General features: G+C 47.2%; 1 protein-coding gene across 1 annotated transcript in view; it reads right to left on the minus strand.

Moving 5' to 3' along the window:
* The window catches only part of LOC139758381 (uncharacterized), a 157143-nt gene that overhangs the window by 36041 nt on the left and 101102 nt on the right, over nucleotides 1-20000 (minus strand). The window contains exon 3 of the mRNA XM_071679695.1: nucleotides 2626-2792. Within this exon, the coding sequence (XP_071535796.1) occupies nucleotides 2626-2792 (167 nt within the window). The remainder of the gene's footprint in view (nucleotides 1-2625; nucleotides 2793-20000) is intronic.

Consider the following 20000-nt stretch of genomic DNA (forward strand, 5'->3'; position numbering starts at 1 on the left):
TATATATATATATATATATATTCCTATGAGTCCACGGGGGAAATGAAACACGAAAAGTTCCCAAGTGCACTTTCGTGTAATAATCACAATCATCACATACTTCTCTCTTGTGTCTCCCCTGATGATGTGATTATTACACGAAAGTGCACTTGGGAACTTATCGTGTTTCATTTTCCCCGTGGACTCATAGGAATATATATATATATATATATATATATATATATATATATATATATATATATATATATATATATATATACATATATATATATATATATATATATATATATATATATATATATATATATATATATATATATATATATATATATATAAACTGAACGTATATCTTTTTGCTGTGTGCAATTATTCTTGACTTACTGTCTTAACTCTCTCTCTCTCTCTCTCTCTCTCTCTCTCTCTCTCTCTCTCTCTCTCTCTCTCTCTCTCGCTCTCTCTCTCTCTCTCTCTCTCTCTCTCAAAACAACCGTTCTCTCACCACACAAGATGGCGGCTGCTGCTAACAACCACTTTACACACCAACACCCCTCCCCCCTCCCCCCCCTCCCTCCTTAACGAGCAAGGAAGAAGATAACTACCAGTAACTACCAGATCATGTTACACACACACAGACAGACAGTCTCTCTCCCTTGGGTACGTGCCCTCACGACCGCTGGTCATGAAGTGAATGAAGAATGGAAGGGGGTGGATGAAGGAAGGATGGAAGGGGGGTGGATGAAGGAAGGATGGAAGGGGGGTGGATGAAGGAAGGATGGAAGGGGGGTGGATGAAGGAAGGATGGAAGGGGGGTGGATGAAAGAAAGATGGAAGGGGGTGGGTGAAAGAAGGATGGAAGTAGGAGAACGATGGAAGAGGTGGGTTGGGGAGGGGGAAGGAAGGAAGGAAGGAAGGGGAGAAGTGAAGGGAGGCAGGCGAAGATGGAGATGGTTGGAATGGAGTGATGGAGGCTTTGGAGGCTTGGGGGGGGAGGGGTTACACATCGAGGGAGGAGGCCCCCCTCCTCCCCCTCTTGGAAGATTCAGGAGGGCAACAGGCATGCGCGGGATAGAAAGAAATTGGATTCGTGCGGCATGCGGGGGGCGACGGGGCGTCAATGGGCGGAACCAGGGCGTATGAAGGGGGGGTCAAAGGGGGAAGGGGGGAAGGGGGAGGTAGAGGGGGGGAACCACGAGGGAATGGCCTCTCTCTGGGTCGGCTATGGAGGTGGTGTGACCTCCTGGGTCTGGTACAGAACACGTAACGCCTGGGGTGGTATATATGGGGGGGGGGGGGGGGGGCTGGGGTCAATGGTCGTTCCAGCATTCATTTGTTCCCCGTCAACTACCTCGATAAGGAGGGGAAGTTGGGGGGGGGGACAGAACAGCTTGTAAATAGATAAGAGAAGAGCATGTAAATAGATAAAAAGAAAATGATGTGTGACTCAAAGAAATTATCATTTCCTACATGGGAGATAGATAGATAGATAAATAGATAGATAGATAGATAGATAGAGAGAGAGAGAGAGAGAGAGAGAGAGAGAGAGAGAGAGAGAGAGAGAGAGAGAGAGAGAGAGAGAGAGAGAATGGACGTATGATATCAATGCTTGAGTCACCGAGGGTAAATATTCTCAAAAAAAAAAAAAAAAAACACAGAGTAAATGGAAATCGTACACACACAGACACACACACACACACACACACAGACACAGACACACACAGACACACACACACACTCACAGACACACACACACACACTCACAGACACACACACACACGCACCACAACAAACCTTTCATCTACACATTAATCCCCCAGCTGGCTAGTCAGACACTATCCTAGAGACATCTAGGAGAAGCTCTAGACTCTATCCTAGTCCTAGAGAGCCTCGCAACCCCTCCCCCCCCGCTTTAGAGCCGGTCACCAGGGGTAGAGCTCCACAGAAGCCCCAGAGAACTGGGCAACAAGTACGGCTATAGAGCTACGCATGCACCCGTAGAGCTTAAGGCCAATAGTATCCCCCAGCGAGCTCTACACTACCCCCCACCCCTGTAGAGCTCTGGACCCGCAGTACCCCCCAAAGAGCTTCACTTAGAGCTCAGGACCCATAGTACCCCCAGAGAGCTTCCCTTTAGAGCCCAGGACCCGCAGTACCCCCAGAGAGCCTCCCTTCGAGCTCAGAACCCGCAGTAACCCCAGAGAGCTTCCCATTAAGGCCATAGGAACTCGAAGACTATACCTCCCCCCTTGTAGAGCTCCAGATCCACAGTAACCCCTTCCTCCCCGCCCCGTAGAGCTTCCCACAGAGGCTAGAGCAATCCCCCCCCGGTAGAGCTGGGCCCACCCAGAGAGAGAGACTCATGTAGAGCTCCAGATCCACAGTAAACCCCTACCCCCCTACCGTAGAGCTTCCCACAGAGGCTAGAACAATCCCCCCCCGGTAGAGCTGAGCCCACCCCTCCCCCAGAGAGAGAGACTCATGTAGAGCTCCAGACCCACAGTAAACCCCTACCCCCTCCTTCTAGCTTCCCAACGGGGCTAGAGCCATCCCTCCTCCCGGTAGAGCTGGGGGCCCCCCCGCCCCGGTAGAGCTGGGGCCCCGCCCCCAGAGAGAGAGAGAGAGACTCACATGATAAAGCTGTAGAGCTTCCTGGCCTGGGCTGGCAGGAGCACCACCAGGGGTCGCTTGAGCACGTCCTTGGAGGGGGGGTCGTCAAACAGCTCCTCTTGTGCAGACACCAGACCGTCTATGTCCACCAGCAGCGCGGTCGCCCCTCGCTCGATGGCGTACCGGGCCTGTGGGAGACGGCAGAGTACCGGGTTATTATAGTGGGAGATGGGAGGTTATACTGGGAGATGGGAGGTTATACTGGGAGATGGGAGGTTATACTGGGAGATGGGAGGTTATACTGGGAGATGGGAGGTTATACTGGGAGATGGGAGGTTATACTGGGAGACGGGTGAGTACCGGGTTGTACTGGGAGGGTGGCGTACCGGGCCTGTGGGAGATGGGAGAGTACTAGATTATACTGGGAGAGGAGAGAAGTGGGAGGGGGGGGAGGGGCCCACAATGTGCTACAAATCTAATATAAAAACTTTTGTTGTTAATGATATACATAGATGTATTCTGTTGATGATATACATAGATGTATTCTGTTGATGATATACATAGATGTATTCTGTTGATGATATACATAGATGTATTCTGTTGATGATATAGATAGATGTATTCTGTTGATGATATACATAGATGTATTCTGTGGATGATATACATAGATGTATTCTGTTGATGATATACATAGATGTATTCTGTTGATGATATACATAGATGTATTCTGTTGATGATATACATAGATGTATTCTGTTGATGATATAGATAGATGTATTCTGTTGATGATATACATAGATGTATTCTGTTGATGATATACATAGATGTATTCTGTTGATGATATACATAGATGTATTCTGTTGATGATATACATAGATGTATTCTGTTTCCTGTCCCAGCCTTCTGTCCATCTATATAGCACACGTCAGTTGACGACAGTGCAATACAAAGCCTTACCCTATAGCCTAGCCTAGGTAAGGTTGCCTAGCCTAGCCTATAGCCTAGCCTAGGCAAGGTTGTCTAGCCTAAGTAAGGTTGTTTACCCTAACCTAGCCTATATAGCCTAGCCTAGGTAAGGTTGTCTACCTAACGTAGGCGAGGTAAGGGTGTCTACCCTAGCCTAGCCTAGGTAAGGTCGTCTACCCTAGCCTAGCCTAGGTAAGGGTGTCTACCCTAGCCTAGCCTAGGTAAGGTTGTCTACCCTAGCCTAGCCTAGGTAAGGGTGTCTGCCCTAGCCAAGCCTAGCCTAGGTTGTCTACCCTAGCCAAACCCTAGGCTACGTCAGGTGGTCAAGAGGATAACCAAACTTGTCATATCCAAGGCCTCATCTTCAGGGTCCCCCCCCACCCCCCTTCCTCACCCTTCCTGGTGGGGGGGTGGAGCCCCCCCTCCACCCCCTTCCTGGGGGGGGGGGTGGATTAAGGGGTCATGAGGGAAGGGGAAGGGGTCATGAGGGAAGGGGTCATGAGGGAAGGGGAAGGGGGTAGGGGGAGGGGGTAGAGGGGGACAAAGCACATACCGAGTGTGTGTGTATGTGTGTGTGTGTGTGTGTGTGTGTGTGTATGTGTGTGTGTGTGTGTGTGTGTGTGTGTGTGTGTGTGTGTGTGTGTGTATGTGTGTGTGTGTGTGTGTGTGTGTGTGTGTGTGTGTGTGTGTGTGTTTGTGAGGGAGGGAGGGAAGAGGGGGATATCATTATTTCCTTCCCCCTCCTTCCCTCCCCCGATCCCTCCCTCTCATACACGCCTCATTTCCTAGGGCCCTCCTCACACGCACTGGCCCTGTAAGGTCTGTTTCGCCAGCGATATCGGGGAATTTAGAAAACCCGAGTTGTATGTAAGCGGTAGATGAGGACGCTACGGAGGGAGGGATGGATGGATGGAGGGAGGGAGGGAGGGAGGGAGGGAAGGCTGGACGAACACAGGTGTTCACACCGGGAGGGAGGGAACACCTACCCACAGCCACCGGGTGTGGCCGCTATATAGGGCGGAGGGAGGGAGGGAGGGAGGGAGAGAGAGAGGAGGGAGTGCGGAGGGAGGGGGTTAGGAGGAGGAGGAGGGAAGGGTGGACAGGTGTTTGCGTGTGTGTGTGTGTGTGTGTGTGTGTGTGAATACAAGGGGGCGCTCTCTCAACACCTGCCCGCTGGCCACAGGTGTGAAGTGGAGGGGTGTGCGGCAAAGAGGGAAGACATCTGCTATCCATGCAAACCCATCTCATCTCATTGTTTATATGTCTCTCTTATGCACACACATACACACATACACACACACTGGGTCACAGGAGTGCAATGGTTAGCGTTACTGACCATAAGTCAGCACGGGCTGACATAAAAATCACTCTGGGTTTCTTAGTATGTATATATATATAATATATATATATATATATATATATATATATATACCTGGGGAAAGGGGAGAAAGAATACTTCCCACGTATTCCCTGCGTGTCGTAGAAGGCGAGCTAAAAGGGGAGGGAGCGGGGGGGCTGCAAATCCTCCCCTCTCGTTTTTGGTTTTCCTAGTGAAGGAACAGAGAAAGGGGCCAAGTGAGGATATTCCCTCAAAGGTCCAGTCCTCTGTTCTTAACGCTACCTCGCTAACGCGGGAAATGGCGAATAGTATGAAAAAAAAATATATATATATATAATATAACAAAGTATATATATATATATATATATATATATATATATATATATATATATATATATATATATATATATATATATATATATATACATGCTTAAAGCAGCAGAGAATCCAAGACTGGCTGGTGTCAGGTCTCTGATGTGAGACGTCGGTGGAGGTGGAGCGGGGCCACACACGCCACAATCTACCATACCTCCTGAACAGACGCGCGTCTTCCACGTCTCCCTGCGTCAGTAAGTACGTCTGGCGGCGTCTGTGAAGCTGTCTCTCTCTCTCTCTCTCTCTCTCTCTCTCTCTCTCTCTCTCTCTCTCTCTCTCTCTCTCTCTCCGTCCGTCTGTACGTCCATCTGTACGTCCGTCACCCACATGTCTACCATCAGGTGTGAGGCAGCCCATACTCCAGACGAGGGCGTACACCTGCCTCCCTTCCTTACACTACACAGGTATACACACGCTTCCCCCCCTCCCTTATACTACACAGGTACGTATACTTCCTCCCTTCCCCCCCTCTCATACTACACATCAACACATTCCTTCGTATAATCAGGTTATTAGAGATGGCACCAATTACCTCCATAATCACCCAATATATATATATATATATATATATATATATATATATATATATATATATATATATATATATATATATATATATATATATAAAAGGAAATTAAACGTGCATTTGTACCACAAACATTTCCGTGTCAGTTGTGTGAAGACGGTGTGGTGGTGGTGGGAGAGGGAGGCTCAGAGTCCAACAGACCTCTTTTGCTGGGCCAAGCCAGAGCCAGCGGGCGGGTTCGGACGCGGGGTTATCTGGTGTGGCGCTTCAAAGGTAGCGGCGTGGCGGAGGAGGAGGAGGAGGAGGAGGAGGAGGAGGTGATGGTGGCACACACACACACACACACACACACACACACACACACAGTACACAGGCCTGGCCAACGGGACAACAGGAGTGACGCGCGGGTCTAATGCGTTGGTATCGGCCACTGTTGAGTGGCCACAACAGGGCGAGGGCCGTCCAACGGGGGGAACTCTGGACGCTGTTTACGCCAAGGGAGCGGATTAAAGGAGGTGGAGGAAGGAGGAGAGGCAGACCGCATCGCCCTCCCGATTATCCGGCACGGACGTATCGGAAGGCAACCTGTTGTAGGACCCAATGGTATTAAAGTTGTAGTTTTACATACTTACAACCAGAAACACACACACACACACACACACACACACACACACATATATATATATATATATATATATATATATATATTCCTATGAGTCCACGGGGGAAAGTGAAACACGATAAGTTCCCAAGTGCACTTTCGTGTCATAATCACATCATCAGGGGAGACACAAGAGAGAAATATAAAAGTCAGTTGATATACAACGAAGAGACGTAAGCTAGGATGCCATCTGGTCAAATAAGGCGGGTTGGACACTATCAAGATAAGGGGGCTGGACAGATTAAAGGGCTAGGGGCTGGAGACAGTAAGGGCAAGGGGTTGAACAGATTAAGGGCAGGGAGCTGGACACACACACTAAGGGCGCGAGGGCTATAAGCAGTAAGGGCGGGGGGAGGGCTGGACAAACTAAGGTCAAAGACCCCTATAACGCCCTTGGGGACGGAGGGAGGAGGAGGGAACCACAGCAAGGGCGGAGGGAAAGATGGGGAGAGAGGGGGCGGCTAGGTAGCCCCCCCCCCCCCGCTCCCCTCTAAAGGGGCTGGCTGGCTGGCCATAATAAGGGCGAAGGGTTGGCGGAGCTGGCTAGTAGCAGCTAGCTAGTAGCAGCTAGTAGGTAGCAGCAGGAGGGGCAACAGCAGCAGCTTGCTAGCAGAAGGAGCAGCGGGAGGTGCAGCAACAGCTTGCTAGCAGTAGTAGGAGGGGCAGCAGCAGCAGTAGGTAGCTAGCAGCAGCAGCAGTAGGTAGCTAGCAGCAGCAGCAGTAGGTAGCTAGCAGCAGCAACAGCAGGAGTAGGTAGCTAGCTAGCAGCAGCAGCAGGAGTAGATAGCTAGCTAGCAGCAGCAGCAGCAGTAGGTAGCTAGCTAGCAGCAGCAGCAGCAGTAGGTAGGTAGCTAGCTAGCAGCAGCAGTAGGTAGCTAGCTAGCAGCAGTAGGTAGCTAGCTAGCAGCAGCAGTAGGTAGCTAGCTAGCAGCAGCAGGTAGCTAGCTAAAAGCAGCAGCAGTAGGTAGCTAGCTAGCAGCAGTAGGTAGCTAGCTAGCTAGCAGCAGTAGGTAGCTAGCTAGCAGCAGTAGCTAGCTAGCTAGCTAGCAGCAGTAGGTAGGTAGCTAGCTAGCTAGCAGCAGCAGGTAGCTAGCTAGCAGCAGTAGGTAGGTAGCTAGCTAGCTAGCAGCAGTAGGTAGCTAGCTAGCAGCAGTAGGTAGCTAGCTAGCAGCAGTAGGTAGCTAGCTAGCAGCAGTAGGTAGCTAGCTAGCAGCAGCAGGTAGCTAGCTAACAGCAGCAGCAGTAGGTAGGTAGCTAGCTAGCAGCAGCAGTAGGTAGCTAGCTAGAAGCAGCAGCAGTAGCTAGCAGCAGTAGGTAGGTAGCTAGCTAGCAGCAGTAGGTAGGTAGCTAGCTAGCTAGCAGCAGCAGCACCAGGCGGGCCAGGACGACAAGCGGTAATAATAAACATCAAAGGAGAGAACCCTCTCGCCAAGCGAAACGTTCACGCCTCCGTTTCCCTGCACCAAGGTCTGGCGCAGTGACCTTGTCCACGTACGACTGGGGGGGAGCCTGCCCGCCCGCCCGCCCGCCTGCGCTAAATCCGTGTCATTATTGTGGGTATATATCCGTACGGCCTGAGGTATTCCAAGGCGTCTGGGAGAGAGAGAGAGAGAGAGAGAGAGAGAGAGAGAGAGAGAGAGAGAGAGAGAGAGAGAGAGAGAGAGAGAGGTGGGGGGGTTTAAGAATTTTTCATATGCAGTGAGGGCGGGAGGTTATATACACGGGGGGGGGGGGGGGGGGGGGGTTTGGTTTGGTTAATTTTAGCGAAGCCGGAGTCAAGGCCACGAACACAGTTATCACATCTCTGCTCTACTTCCAAAAAGACGTCGGAGGGTATTTCAGTGACGACACACACACACACACACACACACACACGAGTGCGCCCATGTATACTGTCGCTAAACACCAGCACATGTATTCTTACGCACGTATACATACATACATACATATACATATATATATATATATATATATATATATATATATATATATATATATATATATATATATATATATATATAAAGTATATTCCTATGAGTCCACGGGGAAAATAAAGCGCGATAAACTTCCCGAGTGCACTTTCGTGTAATAGTCACATCATCGGGGGAGGCACAAGAGAGAAATATAACAGTCAGTTGATATAAAACGAAGAGACGTAAGCTAGGACGCCATATATATTCCGTGGAATCATAGGAATATATACATATATATATATATATATATATATATATATATATATATATATATATATATATATATATATATTTTTTTTTTTTTTTTTTTTTTTTTTTCATACTATTCGCTATTTCCCGCGATAGCGAGGTAGCGTTAAGAACAGAGGACTGGGCCTTTGAGGGAATATCCTCACCTGGACCTCTTCTCTGTTCCTTCTTTTGGAAAAAAAAAAAAAAAAAAAAAAAAAAAAAGAGAGGGGAGGATTTCCAGCCCCCCGCTCCCTTCCCTTTTAGTCGCCTTCTACGACACGCAGGGAATACGTGGGAAGTATTCTTTCTCCCCTATCCCCAGGGATATATATATATATATATATATATATATATATATATATATATATATATATATATATATATATATATATATATATATATCTGAGAGAGAGAGAAAGAGAGAGAGAGAGAGTTACAGACGTAGATACACAGACCACGCAGACCCCCAAGGTCCGTGCGAAGTGGTCCGGCACCGACACTGCCTCGTCCTTCCTACCTCCATGTATTGTGCCCTCCACCTACCCTCCGTAGCCACGTACCCTTCACCCATATCATCAATGACCCACCCTAGCCACGTACCCTTCACCCATATCATCAATGACCCCTCCCTAGCTACGTACCCTTCACCCATATCATCAATGACCCACCCTAGCCACGTACCCTTCACCCATATCATCAATGACCCACCCTAGCCACGTACCCTTCACCCATATCATCAATGACCCCTCCCTAGCCACGTACTCTTCACCCATATCATCAATGACCCACCGTAGCTGTACACTGATGGCCCTGATTAAGTCCCTTGTCGATGAATGACCTTAAAAGCCCAAACGACCCATTATGTCACGCTGGGCAGGCGGAACGACTGTACGACCATTCACACGCACGAAGGGTTCGACCCTCGACCACGACCTCTGGACGACGATGATACACCCAAGGCTCGTCGTACCTTCTGCGCCCAAAGGGGGTCGTGTGGCGCCGTTCCTAAGGGTCGTAATGTCGTCCAGAGGCGATCACCATCTTCCCTCACTCACATTTCCAGCCTTGCACACACACACACACACACACACATAGCCCCCCTCCTCAAACAACGTAATCCAGGTCGTCCCAGGTCGTCCCAATGTTTTGATTCGTACACATCCGTTAATACATTACACCTTCAAAAAAAAAAAAGACATACGAAATAATCGTATTTACTTTTTAAGTCTTGAATGTGTGTTACGACCCAGCACAGCGACTCTCAAACTACGAAGTGCTTATATAACATCACAAATCCTTGTTATCATAACGTTTATCATATACTGATAACCAAATGATTAATGCATGAATAAACGGTGATTCCCACTAATAATAATAATAATAATAATAATAATAATAATAATAATTAATAATAATAATAATAATAATAATAATACTTTTTTTTTTTTAGATATTTCACATACGTAATGAAAATTGGAATCCTGACATTGGGTCGTTTTGACCAATAGACTCTCCACGAGATCCATCCAGGTGAACCAGAGACATTGTTGAGTAGACAAAATATATTACAACTGTGCCCCAGATCCTGACCTCTGACCCCTTTTGAAGACAATTACAAAGGGCTTCTCCTTGTCCCCAGGAGAAGTCTTCATCATATCTATCCAGCAGAAGTTACTGTGCCGACATGACATCATCTATCAGTGTGTCAGTGACCTCTGACCCCTTGACGTCCGAGTCATCAGTGACCTTTTCTGTCCCGTGACTCTCACTCATGCCAAGACCCCCTCCTCCCCTCCTAATGACCTTGAACTATCGCGTAGAAAAACAAAACCATCTCCAAATTGAGCCCCCCCCCCCCAAAAAAAAAAGGCGCAAGTGACCCTTGACCTTTGACCTCCAAAATATCAATACCGGTCTTTGTTTACCTCCAGACGATTGTCATACCAGAGTATAACAGACTCGGAGTACCAGGTGATGCCCAATTGTCCTGGGGGAAATGACCTGTAATCGGACGGACGGACGGTCGGACTGACGGACGGACGGACGGATGGATGGATGGACGGACGAATGGACGGACGGATGGATGGATGGATGGACGAACGGATGGACGGACGGACGGATGGATGGATGGATGGATGGATGGTTGGATGGATGGATGGACGGACGAACGGATGGACGGACGGGCGAACGGACGGACGGACGGATGGATGGATGGACGGACGAACGGACAGACTAACAGACAGACGGTTGGACGGACGGACAGACTAACAGACGGACGGACAAACAGCAGATGGACGGACATACATACAGACAGACAGACAACAATACGGCATCCCACACCATCACCGTCCATCTCCCTAACAAAAAAGTATTACCATTCAGTGGTGTGGCCAGCGTTCACCACACATGAGAACCAGTCACTAATGTTACATTGTATTAACCAGTGGTCATATCCTTACACTGGCGACGGGAATGGATAAAGGCAGCAAGTATGAATCATGTGCTTGTGTATAAATGTATATGTCTGTGTATGTATATATATATATGTATACGTTGAAATGTATAGGTATGTATATGTGCGTGTGTGGACGTGTATGTATATACATGTGTATTGTGGGGGGATTGGGCCATTCTTCTTTCGTCTGTTTCCTTGCGCTACCTCGCTAACGCGGGAGACAGCGACAAAGTATAATACAACACACACACACACACACACACACACACACACACACACACACATATATATATATATATATATATATATATATATATATGTGTGTGTGTGTGTGTGTGTGTGTGTGTGTGTGTGTGTGTGAAATTCATTATCAGCTTGGAGTAAGAAAAGAAAAAGAAACATGTAGAAAAAAGACACATATGTACCCTGTTATTTCCACATATACATATATAGTACACACACACACACACACACACACACACACACACACACACACACATACACACAGGTCAAGACGATGAAGCATCATCACACCACTGGGGGGGTCACGGTAGGTCGTTCGTCCCACAGCAGTGCAGGCAGAGATGACCTTTACCGGCCAGTGGTTGTTGACACAGGGCACAGCAGACGACAGGGCGTGACGTCACCGGCAACAATGCGCTCTGCCGCCACCAACAATCTTCTCAAACAATACAATTGGCTAGTTTGGAGGGGGGGATGGTGTTTGAGACGTGACGTCACGAGAGAGAGAGAGAGAGAGAGAGAGAGAGAGAGAGAGAGAGAGAGAGAGAGAGAGAGAGAGAGAGAGAGCAATTATATACGTATGATAATAAGGTCAATTAGATTATTGATACGGGAGTTACAAGGTAATACGGCGTCTATCTTTTTTCTTTAAATACACGGGAGGAGGAAGCACTGCCACCCGTCAGTGATGTGGACTAGCTTCAACATGGCCAGCGTTCAGCATGGCCAGCGTTCGACATGGCCAGCGTTCATCATGGCCAGCGTTCGACATGGCCAGCGTTCAGCATAATCAGCGTCCAACATGGCCTAGCGTTAAACATGGCCAGCATTAGACATGGTCATCGTTCAATAATAACCAGCGTACGACATGGCCAGCGTTCGACACGGCCAGCGTTCAGCATCACTAGCGTTCAACATGGCCAGCGTTCAGCCTAACTCACACTCCTCATCTACACACGTACACATTGAGTTCCTCCCAGTACCTGCCTGCCTCTCCTTCGTACTGAAGCCTAGGCTAAGGTAAACGAGGAGGGTTCAATTACCTGCATGAAATTCATCACACACACACACACACACACACACACAGTGACGTCCCCTCTCCCTCCATGTCTACAAAAAGCCCACCGTGGGCGGACGTATGTTTCACGTCTACATTCCCTCCCCCCCTAACCCCACACAGCTCTCTAGTGGCTATTGGTCCGTACACAGAGAGAGAGAGAGAGAGAGAGAAGTATGGCACTTTATTGCTCGTGATCTTGCACCTTTACTTCAACGTGACACTAAAGGTATAGTTCTTTATTTCCCCCGGAGCCCCATAAGGGTGATTCACGGCAGGCCAAGGGGTGATGATTCACGGCAGGCCAAGGGGGATGATTCACGGCAGGCCAAGGGGGGGGGGGTGATGATTCATGGCAGGCCAAGGGGGGGGGTGATTCACGGCAGGCCAAGGGGGGGGGGGTGATGATTCACGGCAGGCCAAGGGGGTGATTCACGGCAGGCCAAGGGATGATTCACGGCAGGCCAAGGGGGTGATTCACGGCAGGCCAAGGGGGGGTGATGATTCACGGCAGGCCAAGGGGGGGTGATGATTCACGGCAGGCCAAGACGCCTCTCCTTGGTCGGGATTGAACCAAACATGTTCCTGTAATCCCGGATTTACAGAGATTATCCCGGGATGATTACTGCCTGTGTAATCCCCCTCAGATGTCTTAAACTTGTTGGCATTTTCTAAGCTATGTTAAACACAGGCTACACTCAGAGGTGTGCTATGTTAAACACAGGCTACACTCAGAGGTGTGCTATGTTAAACACAGGCTATATACACCCTCAGAGGTGTGCTATGTTAAACACAGGCTATATACACCCTCAGAGGTGTGCTATGTTAAACACAGGCTATATACACCCTCAGAGGTGTGCTATGTTAAACACAGGCTACACTCAGAGGTGTGCTATGTTAAACACAGGCTATATACACCCTCAGAGGTGTGCTATGTTAAACACAGGCTACACTCAGAGGTGTGCTATGTTAAACACAGGCTAATATACCCTCAGAGGTGTGCTATGTTAAACACAGGCTATACACACCCTCAGAGGTGTGCTATGTTAAACACAGGCTAATATACCCTCAGAGGTGTGCTATGCTATGCCTTTGAGGCTGGCCCAATTCTTCCTTCCTTCCTTCCTTTCTATCTTTCTATCTTTTTTTTTTATTCTTTAAATTGATGCATTTGTTTAGTCTGTGGCAGTGTTAAGTGGCGTGTTAATGGCGCTGGGTAAGTGAGCCAACACTGTTCCTTCAAGCTGGGTGGTGTTGTTAAAGAGCGAGGAGGGAAAGATGCTTTTAAGACACATAAAAGAAAACGGGAGAAGGTTTAACTTTTACTACCCAGGTCAAATCTATCTATCTTAAAAAAATAGACTTGCTACTTACTGCTCCCCCCTGGGCGTGTGCAGCGTGTGTTTAACCATTTAACCACCAGGGGGAATTTAACTACCCCCCTCCACCCTTCCTCCCTCCCCCCCAACACACACACACACACACACACACACAACACACACTTCCCTAAACAGCACGTTTGATCAAAGTATATATATAAAATATATATAAAAATATACCCTATGAATTAACTACCCCCCTCAAACAGACACACACACACACACACACACTAACACGCCTCCCTAAACAGCACGATTGATCAAAGTATATATAAAATACATATAAAAATATAAGATGTGTTCCCTAAGGCGACCTTGTCAATTAATCATCCGCCACAGTTCATCTCGGCGGCGGCTGCAACTTTGTTATTATTGTGGTGCGGTACGACACGCTGGGCCGAGGGCTGTGGCGCCACTACACACACACACACACACACACACACACACACAGAACTGATTTCCATTCACAAGAGACAACGTAGGTGTTTGCCTGACGATCATGAACGCTAGATTAAGACACGGTCCACAAACTATTGGTAATTGTGATTTACGAACTTAGACGAAAAAAAAATAAACGTTTCTTTTTTGTTTTTATTCATACAGCCATTTATCTTATGATTTACAGTGTATATACGTCATTTATAGCAACATATTCACTGAAAACATATATAAATGACCCTATATGTTTATATATATATATATATATATATATATATATATATATATATATATATATATAAATATATATATATATATATATATATATATATATATATATATATATATATATATATATATATATAGTCTAGACAAGTTATTTATAAAAGATTCATAACAATCTGGTTTTCCGACCTAGCTCTTTAATAGCTATTAATAAATGCCGTAATTTCTTAACCAATGATACTGATCCGCTGCGGGATTGGTCAGCGCCCATCCACGAGCAAGCCCCACCCCACACTAGCCAACGGACCAATCAGGAGGCAGCTGGGGGGGTCTTTAGAGGGATGTGTCAACGTCTGATTGACCGATAATCATGACGGATCACCGGGCCACGCCCCGCCCCGCCCCCCCGCAGCCACACACAAGCTGATAAATCAAACATTAACCCGACCCAGACCACACAGGCCAGCCACCAAGGCGCTGATAATATCGTGCGCTGGGCAAGTTTACCACCGGTTACTTCCCGTGCGCTGGGCAGGTTTACCACGGGTTACTTCCCGTGCGCTGGGCAGGTTTACCACCGGTTACTTCCCATGCGCTGGGCAAGTTTACCACCGGTTACTTCCCGTGCGCTGGGCAGGTTTACCACCAGTTACTTCCCGTGCGCTGGGCAAGTTTACCACCGGTTACTTCCCGTGCGCTGGGCAGGTTTACCACCGGTTACTTCCCGTGCGCTGGGCAAGTTTACCACCGGTTACTTCCCGTGCGCTGGGCAGGTTTACCACCGGTTACTTCCCATGCGCTGGGCAGGTTTACCACCGGTTACTTCCCGTGCGCTGGGCAGGTTTACCACCGGTTACTTCCCGTGCGCTGGGCAGGTTTACCACCGGTTACTTCCCGTGCGCTGGAAACGTTTGGGATACCGCAAGCTTGGTCGTGTTTACCACCGTGTGCTGGAAACGTTGCCCTTTCGTGCCAGACGCTAAATAGCTCTAGAAAGTAATAGTAATTATATGAAGATCATGATCTTGCCGTTGATGGTGATAATGACCCTACGAATTTAAAGACGAATATAAAATTACAGACAAAAGCTAGACCCGAGAGGCGAACTTGCACCAGGAGGTGACATGAAAATAGCCAGCGCTTAAGATGCAATGGGAACACCTGCTTCACATCTGCTAACAGTAAAAACCCCTCCTTGGGGGAGGCACGAACGAACAACGAACGGGGTCTCTCTTCGTGAGTCGTTCTCCCGCAGAGAACACGAACGGGGTGTGTATGTTCGTGAGACAATCTCCCCCACAGAACACGAACGGGGTCTATGGTCGTTCGAATATCTCCCTCCCCCCCCCCTCCACGCAGAACAAGAAGAGGGGGGGCCTGCGTTCGTGCGAATTACCCCCCCCCCCCCAACAGAGCACGTTCGTGCGTGCGACACCTTAAGGAAACTCATCTCGCGCCGTCACACGAAAACTCCTCCATGAGACCCACGCCCGCTAATACGTCATTCGTGGATGACTTTTACACAGCTAACTGTGCCAAGAATGACAAAAGCGAATCGTAAACCTGTTGCTGATCGCCTTTGGGTTTTGTGTGTGTGTGTATAAGTGTGTGTGTGTGTGTGTGTGTGTGTGTGTGTGTGTATGTGTGTGTGTGTATAAGTGTGTGTGTGTGTGTGTGTGTGTGTGTGTGAAGGATGAGCCTCAAAGGGTGGGGTGGGGTTGGGTGAGAGGGTTGGGGTTATAGTCCCTTTTAACACACAAAAACCCCAACGTACATTTCTATAAATAAAAAAAATATCTGGTCGAAAACAAGGTTATTGAACATATACACCAACACAAAGTGTCACTTCCCATTACAGCGAGACCCTGCCCTTAACAGCAAGGGACTTAAAAAAAAGATAACTACGTATCTCTTATTATAATAAAGGAATTAAAACACTTGGCAAAGAACAAAGAACAAAGAACGCTTGGCATACGTCTGTGGGCCAGGGTATGGAACACTCCATGGCCACATACACACTTTGAGACCAGAAACTACATTAGTTCTCCCCACCATTAAACATAACATAATATTGTAGAAATATATATATATGCCAGTTCCTCCGACAGGTGAGAGCATATGCAAATTTCTTCGGGCATTAAACTGAACATATTATAAACACGGGACCAGCACCATCATCATTGCCACTTGCAACACCAAAATGAATAGGAAAAATAGATTCAGTAGCGTACTACGAGAAATTTAACAAAACGCAGACAAAAAATAACTGAATACTTAAAAAAATGTCTTAAAATCACTAAAAGAAAAAACGAGGTAAAAAAAGAAAACGTAGATGACATCATATATATATATATATATATATACATATATATATATGCATACAGCAAACATATGTACTTGGAGTACATATGATAAGCCTCATCAATGTAAAGTATAAGTCTCCAGCATCAGACTCACTACTTAACATGAAACCAGGAAATACCCAATGAAAACCAACTTATTTATAAAAATCTTTCCTTCCTTCCTTCCTTCCTTCATCTTGTACCTGACACCATAAACACAGTTTGAGCTACAGAGTTCGATCAAAAAAAAAAAAAATGTCTTTGATTCTACATTACTTCACTCAATGGGTCAATTTTCGTAAATATTACATGTCTATGAATTAAATATACGCTTTAGCGTACCCTAATGGAGGATGTAGATAAATTAATCAATTCAACACAATATCATGAGTCGGGTTTAATAAGCCATCAGAGCCCACTCAAATCGAGTGTCCGGGCCGGGGGTGTGTGCGCGCGCCGCCGCCTGCTCCTGCTCCTCCTCCTCCTACCTAGGTTTCTTCCCGCCACTCATGACGCTGGGGGGCCTAATGCTCCTCCAGCCGGCCAGACCCACCCACCCACCCACCGGTGTTATGCGCAGGAAGTGAGTGCGCGCCGGACAAGACGAGGGGGGGGAACCGCCGCACGCCGCCACCGCCTTCGTACAAACAGTTCCGCTGATGAAGATCGTGGATTCCGAAAGGCGGGCTGCCGGCCCGTGTGATGTCTGCGGCCCACGGTGTGTGTGTGTGTGTGGCGGCGGGCTGGGGTGAGACACAGCAATTTCAATCAAGTGAGAAGAAGAGGGTTGGAAGTTAGCTTCACGTGGGTTAAGAGGAAGGGAATATATATATATATATATATATATATATATATATATATATATATATATATATATATATATATATATATATATATATATATATCAAGTTTATATCAAGTTATATTTCTTCCTTGTATCTCCCCTGATAATGTGATTATTACACGAAAGTGCACTTGGGAACTTATCGTGTTTCATTTCCCCATGGACTCATAGGGAAATATATATATATATATATATATATATATATATATATATATATATATATATATATATAAACTAAAAGAACAACCTCTCCAACACTATTAAGCCTCAACGACCCAACAATTACCCCCGGCGACACAACACAGCTACACGCACCCCCATAAAATCAACGAGTCCCAAAGGCCTTTTTTACCAGGGGGCCAATTAAATCGGGGCAAGAGCCCAGCAGGACCCGGCTCCGGGGTGTGACAAGGACTTTAAAACGCCCAGGCCCAGGTTGGTGGAAGGGAGCGGGTTTCCACGAAATCGCCTATATTTGACAAGTCTTGATTTCTTTTTTTTTAATGAAATCCTCAACATGTATGATCAAAACAGATGTGATCTGCTTAGATTTTGAATTAGCGTTCGATGAAGTTCCACAACAAAGCTTACTCACTTCTTAAGTTTGAGTCACTTGGTATACAGATGGGGTTGAGGGACTGTAAACAAATGGTTGGACGTGACAAGTGGTGTGCCACAGGGAGCAGCAATCTTGGGGCCCGTTCTCTTTCGCATACATTTCAAACAGTAATGATATTATGGACTTCACTGTACAATCTTTAAATGGGCGGATATATCTAAGATGGCAAATAACCCTACTATAGAAAGTGAATGCCTGCAGGTTGAAAATGACAAGAGACACTGGTGGAACTGGGCTAACAAGTGGCAAATGGATTTCAGAACCGATAGGCGCAAAGTCTTACATACTGGTAGTGAAAATGAAAAGGCAATCTACAATATCAATTCTCATGAGCTGCAAAGCTTTGGTTAAAAAAAGGGGGAAAAGGATTTGGGTGTAATAATCTCTGGTAACCTAATGCCAAGCAACCAGTGCGCAGCAGCTGTATAAAAAAAAAAGGGGTTGAATGCAATTCATGGATTCATGAGGAAGGATTTTGGAATTTGTTTGGGGGGGGGGGGGAATTTTCCTCACTCTGTACCACCCGCTGGTGCCTCTCCCAGTCTTGAACACTGTGATCAATTGTGGTCAGCCTACTTGAAGAAAGACACACACAGAACGGAGAGAGTACAGAGGTAGACATAGAATGGAAAGAGTACAAAGACACACACAGAACGGAGAGAGTACAGAGGTAGACATAGAATGGAAAGAGTACAAAGACGGACATAGAACGGAGAGAGTACAGAGACAGACATAGACAGAAGAGAGAGTACAGAGGCAGACATAGACAGAACAGAGAGAGTACAGAGGCAGACATAGACAGAATTGAGAGAGTACAAAGAAAGAAATAGAACGGAGAGAGTACAGTGGCGGACATAGACAGAACAGAGAGAGAGAGAGTACAAAGGCAGACATAGAAAGAATAGAGAGAGTACAGAGGCGGACATAGACAGAACAGAGAGAGAGAGTACAAAGGCAGATATAGAAAGAATAGAGAGAGTACAGAGGCGGACATAGACAGAACAGAGAGAGAGAGTACAAAGGCAGATATAGAAAGAATAGAGAGAGTACAGAGGCGGACATAGACAGAATGGACAGAGTACAAAGACGAGCTACCCAAATGATTTCCACACTGGGAAACAAACCCTACGAGACCTGACAAAGCCAACTAAAATCAACTTCCCATCGACCAGAGAAGGTTGGGAGGCGGTGATCGAACACAGCTAATTCAAAATCACCCCAAAAAGAAAATAAAAGACTTTGCGACCTAGCGAGCCACGAGTGGAGGAACTTACAACTCGTCTGATGCCACACGTAGCGACGGATGGGCAAACTCGAGGTGGGGGGGAAAAAACACTGTTCCCCACGAATGAGGAGGAGGCGTTGAAGTTGTGTTTCGTCTTCTGCAGGACTGTTTAAAAACGAACGGGGGGGGGGAGGTCATTTCATTTCCCAACGCGAGTGGAGAGAGAGAGAGAGAGAGAGAGAGAGAGAGAGAGAGAGAGAGAGAGAGCCTCCCTCTCCAACACACACACACACACACACCCATCCACCCTTGCAACTGAACACCAACACAGACGCCAGCAGCGTTGGAGATGATGGTGTTGGTGATGGTGTGTGTGCGTGTGTGTGTGTGGGGGGGGGGAGATGGGGGGATGGTGGTGATGGGGAGAAATACCTGGATATCATCCACAGGCGGGTCACTGTAACGCGCTGTCACGATGGTGTAACAACCCCGGCCGGG

The sequence above is a fragment of the Panulirus ornatus genome, chromosome 30 (genome assembly GCF_036320965.1).
Source record: "Panulirus ornatus isolate Po-2019 chromosome 30, ASM3632096v1, whole genome shotgun sequence".
Classification (NCBI taxonomy): domain Eukaryota; kingdom Metazoa; phylum Arthropoda; class Malacostraca; order Decapoda; family Palinuridae; genus Panulirus; species Panulirus ornatus.